This window comes from Lithobates pipiens, unplaced genomic scaffold (genome assembly GCF_037356315.1).
Source record: "Lithobates pipiens isolate NorthernLeopardFrog02 unplaced genomic scaffold, aLitPip1_a1.2 Scaffold_8, whole genome shotgun sequence".
NCBI lineage: Eukaryota > Metazoa > Chordata > Amphibia > Anura > Ranidae > Lithobates > Lithobates pipiens.
Window position 1 is genome coordinate 135,630,628 of NW_027507903.1, and position 9,421 is coordinate 135,640,048.

The 9,421-nt window shown below is 44.6% G+C and overlaps 1 protein-coding gene across 1 annotated transcript in view; it reads left to right on the forward strand.

The window, feature by feature from the left end:
• The window catches only part of KCP (kielin cysteine rich BMP regulator), a 183,197-nt gene extending 174,078 nt beyond the window's left edge, over positions 1 to 9,119 (forward strand). The window contains exons 52-54 of the mRNA XM_077472046.1: positions 5,565 to 5,729; positions 5,919 to 6,216; positions 7,740 to 9,119. Coding sequence (XP_077328172.1) covers positions 5,565 to 5,729; positions 5,919 to 6,216; positions 7,740 to 7,957 — 681 coding nt within the window. The 3' untranslated portion in view covers positions 7,958 to 9,119. The remainder of the gene's footprint in view (positions 1 to 5,564; positions 5,730 to 5,918; positions 6,217 to 7,739) is intronic.
• The last annotated feature ends 302 nt before the right edge of the window (positions 9,120 to 9,421 follow it).

Here is a 9,421-nt window from a genome sequence, read left to right on the forward strand (position 1 = left end):
ACAGAGCACTGGAAGAGGCCATGGAGGAAGAAGAAGAGGAGGGGGTGGAGGAGAGAGGTGTGTCACAACCAATAGTAGCATTTTGGAGGCGTGGTGGCGGAACAACCTCCAACACTACTGCACCTTGTCCTGCATCCTTCCCAGCTGCCAGAAGAGTGACCCAATGGGCCGTGAAAGACAGGTAACGTCCCTGTCCATGCCTGCTGGACCATGAGTCAGCGGTAATATGCACCTTACCACTGACCGCCCTGTCCAGCGAGGCAAGGACATTGCCTTCCACATGCCGGTAGAGAGCCGGAATCGCCTTCCGTGAGAAAAAGTGGCGTTTGGGGACCTGCCACTGAGGAACCGCACATTGTACAAACTCACGGAAGGGGGCCGAGTCTACCAACTGAAAAGGCAGCAGTTGAAGTGCTAGCAATTTAGCCAAACTAGCATTCAACCGCTGGGCATGTGGATGGCTGGGAGTGAACTTCTTTCGCCGGTCCAGCAGCTGGGGCAGGGACATTTGCCTGCTATAATCGGACGTGGGTGTACCGCTAGCAGAATTCCCGGAAGCACTTGGCTGTGACACACCTAATTCTACACCTTCATTCCTCTCAGAGCAGGTTTCAGAGAGGACTGAAGGTCTAGTGGGGTTGGAGATGCCAGCTGATGAGGAGCAAGGAGAGGTCCGCTTTGTTCTTTGGTGTGGGTCTTTGAGGTACGCTTGCCAACGAGCTGCATGGCAGGTCAACATATGTCTGGTCAAGCATGTGGTGCCCAAGCGGCTGATGTTTTGGCCACGCGAGATACGCTTGAGACATATGTTGCAAATAGCAGCGGTGTGATCTGATGCACTCGTCTCAAAAAAGGCCCACACCAAAGAACTTTTAGAATAACGCGCAGAGGCAGCGCCCTGCACAGGCGGAGCTCTGCGGTGTGATTCAGTCGGTGTGCTGCCCCTAAGCTGGCCCCCGGAGGGCATCCTGCCTCGTTGGACATGTGCCTCCTCCTCCTCCTCCTCCTCCTCCTCCTCTCTCCTTCCAGGCACCCACGTGGAGTCAGTGCCCTCATCATCCCCTCCCTCTTCATCGCTGTAGCAAACCTGGCAGTATGCTGCAACTTGTGGAACATGACTGCCAGATTGCTGTCCTTCTTGAGCATCCCCTCTCTCTGCGCTCACGCTACTGCCTTCCTCTAGCTGAGTGTCATCATCAGAGCCCACAAAACACTGGGCATCCTCCTGGAGCATGTACCCAACACTGTGCTCAAAGAGTTCAGGAGACTCCTCAGGAGGACGTGGTGGGTCTAGGGAAGGAGTCACTGATGATGACATTGAGAGGAGGGAAGACGATGCGTTGGCAGCTGCTTTGCTAGTACCCTGAGACTGGGTGAGAGAGGATGAGGAGGATGAAGAGGGCTTGGTCATCCACTCTACCAAGTCGTTGGCATGTTGCGGCTCAACATGTCCAGCTGCCGAAAAGAAGGACAAGCGTGTCCCATGGCCACGTGCTGATGACAATGCACCGCGTCCACGACCAGCACTGTTGTCTCTAGACACAGAGCCTGCTTGCCCTCTTTTATCGGCTCGCGCCTGTCTGCCTCTCCTTGCTGGCCTTCCAGACATGGTAATGGCCTGAGGGGAGTTGGGTAAAAGAGCAGTTGGGTAGTGTATATTGTGCTAGAGGCACACAACACCCACTAACTCCTGCAGATGCCTTTATTATAGAACACCAGAGATAAAGGGGTATATACAGATGTATACTGTGCTGTGCTGGAGGCACACACAACTTCCAATAACTCCTGCAGATGGCAAGTGGTCTCAAATAGAGAAGAGCTATGTAGGTGGATATAGCGGTATGTACTGGGTACAGAGCACACAGACAGCACGCACAAGCTCCTAACACTACTGACTGCAAGCTCTATTATAAAAGATAGATCACTAGCTATATAGGTGAGGTGAATATAGCGGTGTATACTGCGGTCAGGGCACGCAGACAACAACCACTACACAACAGCAAGATCGAAAATCGTCCGAAAACGATCGGTGGGTACTGTGTTGAAGGTACACAGAACACCCAGTAACTCCTGCAGATGCCTTTATTATAGAACACCAGAGATAAAGGGGTATATACAGATGTATACTGTGCTGTGCTGGAGGCACACACAACTTCCAATAACTCCTGCAGATGGCAAGTGGGCTCAAATAGAGAACAGCTATGTAGGTGGATATAGCGGTATGTACTGGGTACAGAGCACGCAGACAGCACGCACAAGCTCCTAACACTACTGACTGCAAGCTCTATTATAAAAGATAGATCACTAGCTATATAGGTGAGGTGAATATAGCGGTGTATACTGAGGTCAGGGCACGCAGACAACAACCACTACACAACAGCAAGATCGAAAATTGGCCGAAAACGATCGGTGTGTACTGTGTTGAAGGTACACAGAACACCCACTGCTTCAGACGCCAACACACTACACAAGGCCGCCGCGCTGGCGGCCTTATATAGTGTGGGGCGTGCACTACACAGCCTGAGCTATGATTGGCCACAGGCATCCTGCCTGTGGCCAATCATGGCTCTCCTCGCTGCTGGCGCTGCGATTGGCCAAGCATGCGGGGTCACAGTGCATGCTTGGCCAATCATGAGCCAGCAATGCACTGCGCCATCGCAGTGCATTGTGGGCCGAGAGCGCCACACGAATTTGGCGCGAACGGACCAAAATGTTCGGACTTCGCCGAACGGACGTATGTTCGACTCAAACACGAAGCTCATCCCTAGTCTCCATCAGACTGTTTCCGTCGGAATATCCGACAGACCAAGTTTTCCAACTTGTCTATAAAATTTTCCGACAACATGCTCCGATCGGACATACTCCGATCATGTGTAGCCTACTCCGACGGACAAAGTGCCACGCATGCTCAGATCAAATTCCTAGACCAAAGCTATTGGCTACTAGCCTGAACGTAGTCCCATCGTAATGAAATAACATCATCACGTTATGTACAATCGGATTTTCCGACAACTTTGTCCGACCGTGTGTATGCAACAGTTTCGGACAAAATCCGTCGGACAAAATCCGTCGGACAAAATCCAACGGATTTGGTTGTCAGAATGTCCAACCGTGTGTACAAGGGCTTAAACTTTGTCAACTTCTTGTGAGACAAAAAGGCCTTAGCCCTGAAGGGTATCCAGGAAAAGACTCATATACTCCAAGTGATATGAGATAACTCTTAAAGTTCAGAATCCATTTGAGGTTCTCAAGAATCCACACTGATCCAAACCAATTAAATTAGAATACCTCCATATGTAGGGATGAGCTCATTGTTCGACTCGAACACGGGCCGTTCGCCTGTTCGGCAAATTCAGAACTTTGTGGGGCGTTCGCACCATAATCGTGTGGTGCGAATGGCCCACAAAGCACTACGCCATCGCAGTGCATTGCTGGCTCATGATTGGCCAAGCATGCACTGTGACCCCGCATGCTTGGCCACTCACAGCGCCAGCAGCGCAGAAGAGCCATAATTGGCGACAGGCAGGGTGCCTGTGGGCAATTATAGCTCAGGGGGGTTTAGTACAAGCCCCACACTATATAAGGTCACTAGCATGGCAGCCTTGTGTAGTGTGTTGGCGTGCAGGAAAAGAGCAGGATAGGCAGGGACAGTTTCTTTTTGCTTGGGAACCTAGCGCTGTTACAGTGGGTGTTGTGTGGCTCCTGCACAATATACACCTGAAGCTACCCCTTATTGCTGGTGTTGTTCTGTTTCTGTAATACAGGCATCTGCAGCAGTTAGAGTGGGTGTTGTGTGCCTCCTGCACAGTATACACCTGAAGCTACTCCTTATTGCCGGTGTTGTTCTGTTTCTGTAATACAGGCATCTGCAGCAGTTAGAGTGGGTGTTGTGTGCCTCCTGCACAGTATACACAGTATACACCTGAAGCTACCCCTTATTGCTGGTGCTGTTCTTTTTCTGTAATACAGGCATCTGCAGCAGTTAGAGTGGGTGTTGCGTGCCTCCTGAACAATTTACACCTGAAGATACCTCTTATTGCTGGTGTTGTTCAGCTTAAAAGCTTAAAAATAGATAATATTTCACAGCAGGGCCCATTCCTGCGCCCACCGAGAGTAACTGTGAGGACTTATAGTGTTGTGGCACCAGCACCACCACAACCACCAAAGGCCCAATTTTTCTACCACTCTTCAACAATGGCATGTAATTACAAGTCTTGATATAATTGTTCACAGCAGGGCACTCCAGCACCCACCAAGAGTCACTTTGAGGGCTTACAGTGTTGTGGCAACACCAACACCTTGTTCCGCCATTTCTGCAGAGCATATAGGGCAGGCCCCTACTTTCAAACATCCAACTTACAAACGTCTCCTACTTGCAAACGGAAGGAGACAACAGGAAGTGAGATGAGAAAGATGGAAGGCCCAAAAAATTATACAGGGGTGATAACCCTTCCCTATGTTTTCCAAAAAGCTTAAAAATAGATTTTTTGACTGGAGCTACACTTTAAAAATGTACCAGTTCAAAATTACAAACAGATTCTACTTAACAAAACAAACCTACACAGTCCCTGTCTTTTTTGCACTGCCGGTATATTGCTGTTCTGAGTATATAGGGCCTAGGGGCCCCACGGCTTTACTTTTTTTAATCTGGGTACGGGGTTCCCCTTAATATCCGTACAAGACCCAAAGGGGCTGGTAATAAGCAGGGGGGCTACCCATGCCATTTTTCTCAATGATTTTCATCCGTATTGCCAGAACCAGACATTACTTTAAAACCGCAAGCAGTTTTAAATGACATTTTTTTCTGTTAAATGTAATTTTGTGCAGGGACTGTTCTAAACACGTGCCACTTCACAGGCATACTATAGACACCCCCCAGGCATGATATTTAAAGGAATATTTCACTTTTTTTTCACTTTAATCATCATTGTCATTAAAATCAGTGCTCCCGAAAAAACAGACATTTTTAAAACACATTTTTGCATTGATCCATGTCCCCTGGGGCAGGAGCTGGGTCTCCAAACTTTTTAGGACAATATCTTGCATATTACCCTTTAAAATTAGCACTTTTGATTTTGAATGTTCAAGTCCCATAGACTTTAATGGGGTTCTAAAGTTCGTACGAATTTTAGGTAATTTTACATTCAAAGGTTCTGGTGCGAACCGAACCGGGGGCTGTTCGGTTCATCCCTATCCATATGCAACTTTTGAGGAGGTGCAGTGAGAGCTTTAAAAGCAAAGTTGGGAGGAATTCCTACTTTGTATTTTGCAACTGTAAACAGGTTTGAACAAAAACTGTTGGTTCGGGGAATGGAAACCTATAACCCCCAGGACATCAAACCTTGAGTGGTAAAAATAGTTTTGTCTGACATTGCTGAGACATGGGAAGATGCGACGCAAGGAATCAAGGTGGAGGAAGATGGAGAAATGTTACTTTAAATTTTTATTATCACCAAGCTGTGTTCAATGGATGATAGAGAAATATCTCTTTTATTTGTAATGTTCTGCCAGTCTGCAGCCTTGTTTTAATTTGTCTGCTTTTCCACTGTATTCATACCCTCCAGGTACAATGGAATGGACGATCCCATCTTGAGGTCAGTGTCCCAGGAACATATCGTGATCATCTATGTGGGCTTTGTGGAAATTTCAACAATTATCCTCAAGATGATTTCCGTGATCGAAGGGGTCAGATCCTTCTGTCTGAGGCCGCCTTTGGAAACAGTTGGAAGGTGATGAAAATGCTGCAATGTGACAAGTAGCATTCTCTAGCTATTCGTTTCTAAGGCTCTTTATCTCTTTACGGTTTTGTATATTTTGAAAGCCTCTATAATATGTAGTTATACTGTTATGATGATCTGCATAGCTGAATCCTGAATTACATTTCTGCTCAGTTTTATGATTTAAATGTTTTTACACAGGTACAAAGCAGTAACGACTCCTCCAGTGGATGCTGGGATGGGCAAGATGTGGACCCCTGTAAACAGGCTGGATATCGTGCTAGGAAAGAAGCCAATGGTCGTTGCAAATTACTAAAGTCCAGTGTGTTTGAGCCATGTCACAGAGTAGTTCCACCAGAGATGTTCTTTGCTTCATGTGTATATGATCTGTGTGCATGCGGAGCAGGAGATGAGTGTCTGTGTGACGCTCTGGAAGCATACGCATCAGAGTGCAGGGAGGCTGGAGTTGTGTTGCAGTGGAGGTCTCCGGCACTATGTGGTATGTACAATGTTATCTGTTGAATCTTATCTTGGTAATCTATTTCTGTAAAAATGGTGCAGTTTTGAAGGAAAAATAATTAGTGGCTCCATAAAATAAAGAGAGAATAATTATTTTTAATTCTGCATTATTTTATTAAGGATTTTTACAACATATAAACATCCTAGAGGACTTAATTTAAAGTCGTTATTAAGCCACTCTAACATCTTAATATTATCCGCACTGTCTCCTAATCATGTGTCCCCTTATGTGTGTGATTTATAAAAAATTATACCTCATTTCAGAGTGCCTCTCGAAGCTCACGTGACTGGCTGGCTCTCTGCTCTCCACGTCTGACAGCTGCAGCGGGCAGGACCGAGATTCCCCCGCTGACGATGGTAGGGGAGGAGGAGAGAGCTGGCTGACCACGTAAGCACTGAGTGGCGCTCTGAAATGAGGTATATACTGCATTAAAAAAAAAAAAATTACACATGCAGGGGGACACAGAATTAGGAGACAGTGCTGATAGTATAAAGATGTAGATGTTATTCCAGCAGCAGATATAGTAAAGTATAGTTTTATTTTACATTTAAAAACATTTAATTTTTATTTTTTTACTCAGAACCCCTTTTAACATACTAATGCAAAACTTTGACATTTTTTTCTGTTAAGGAAAGGAGTAAAAGATGTAAAAATCAGTGTTGGATTAAAAAAGAAGTAAAATCCCATGATTTGTTTGTACCTATAGGTAAGCCTATAATAAGGTTTGCCTATAGGTACTGTAAATATCTCCTAAACTTGCACTGTTTAGGATACATTTACTGTATACCCCACCGATTACATAATCGGCGCATGCGCTCTGAAGGAACAGCCTCCCGTGCCATTTGCTGTAACCGGTGGCTCCCGCACGCATGCTCGAGAGTGACGTCATTACGGCTCCAGCCACTTACAGCACCGGAGCCTGCAAACCCAGAATAAACACCAGGAAGATGTCAGTCATCTCAGTAGTGTGCATGTGCCGCTGCGGGGGCTAGTATGTGATGCAGTATGCCTTTGTCTTACAGGTTATTTTTTATTTTTTGGTGGTACTCTTTAAGTAAGCAAGGCACGTTGGCATAGATATCAGAGCCAAAATGCCTAGACAAACACTGTTTCATAAAGTTTTTATTGAGTTTTTAAAGTTTCATACAGCGTACTATTGAACAGCTTTCGGGCCTGCGTCAATGGACTCTGGGCTTGTGTCCATGACATCAGTTTGACATCGGTTTGATATGCTTCTGAGATCACATCAAATCCATTCCTGTTTAGTACTGGATTACTGACTTTATTGATGCTGTTATGGAATGCAGTTTGTTTACATGGGATCCATACCATGGTCTGAAAATACTGTATCTACAACTGCAAGTGTAAGCTCCAGATGCCTTTTTGCAGAGAAAAATAGTTGATGGTCTTCAAATAGTGAAATTGCTTATATTTTTTTTAGATGAAGATGTATCATACCTATAGTGTGATGTCTTATTTACTGTTGATTTTTTTTCCTGCAGCTGTTGGCTGTCCACATGACAGAGGTTATGTGTTCGATGAATGTGGCCCTCCCTGTCCCAAGACATGTTTCAATAAAGATGTTCCCCTTGGAGTCCTGGAGTTTCACTGTTTTAAGCCATGTGTTCCTGGCTGTCAATGTCCAGCCGGGCTGGTAGAACATGAATCTCACTGCATCCCACCTGAGTCATGCCCAAAGATTATTCATGGCAACCTATGAAATTATAGAACATGTACACTTCCAGTATGAACATGTATGTGTGAAAGAAGTGTTTTAATCTGCTTGGTAAATACACAAGCTTTCCTTTCCTGCACAGTAAAAAGTGTAATTCACATGTTTTCATCATCACAGTTATGACCTAAAATATGAACTATGTCTCACGCTTTTTTGTTTTGAAAAGTGCATTTAATGTTCCGCTTCCCCTTTCAGCAGCATAGCCACCTAATTAGCCATCAACAATTACTGAAATGTCTATAGTGGGAAACATGGAGGAGATACCAGTAGTCATAAAGACTTTCAACCAAAAGAACATTGATTCTCCATACATTTCTGAATGAAAATTAAATTTTGTTTCGGTAAAACAGCATTGTTTGTGACTGATTGCATGATCAGAACAAACTATGATTCAATCTCTTATGCTGTACAAAAATTAAACCAAATTGAGAACATATCTAATTTACCTTGCAATCAAGTTTACCTAAATAGATAACTCATGAACTAAATATTAAAACACACTGCATTTATTATACACCATTTTCTTTTTGCCCTCATCTATTTATCTGTTTTAACTTGTTTCATATGCTTGGACATTAGTGGCTCCTGACAGATGAAATCTGTACTTTGATTCATAAATGTAGGTGAATAGGTTAATAAACACAGGTGAATGGAATTTTTTCCTGGACAGTTGAAATAACAATACAGTTATAATGAGGCTGCCACGAATTAATAACAGTCTCCCATCAAATAACCTGTAAGGGAATTCTTTTTAATTATAGTTGGATATATGAGAAGGCCTGGCAAGCATGGGCTTAGTTTAGTGAGGGTTTTCTGGCCTGCTCAAAAAATCTGGACTGAGGTACTGCCTCGTGTCTTCACAGTAGTGGCTCATGACCATTTATGCTACAGTCTGTCATAAACTGCCAAAAGTAGGGCAAACAGTTGTGTACTACTGACTGCAAAATGAGTAAACCATTTTCCGTGATTACTGCAACCAACCATATGGTCTTTTTACTATTGAAAGAGAAGGGATCTCACCGCTCCAGGCGCACACATGCAGGCTGTAAACTGTCTCTTCAGATGGGAAGCCACAGGTACTGGCTATTACCACTAGCAACAGACGAAAAACAAGCTCTGGACTGCCACACTCTTCATAAGACCACTTTCTTTTATTGGAAAATCACATCACAACTCAACAAACACAGCAAACAAGGAAAAATTGCTGATGTTTCACACTAGCTGTAGTGCTTATTCAAAGCTATGAATAAGCACTACAGCTAGTGTGAAATGTCAGCAATTTTTCCTTGTTTGCTGTGTTTGTTGAGCTGTGATGTGATTTTCCAATAAAAGAAAGTGGTCTTCTGAAGAGTGCGGCAGTCCAGTGCTTGTTTTTCGTCTGTCTTTTTTCCATTACTATCCTAACCATAGAAAATTGTCTTGAAAACTGCACAGTTGTGGTGGCCACAG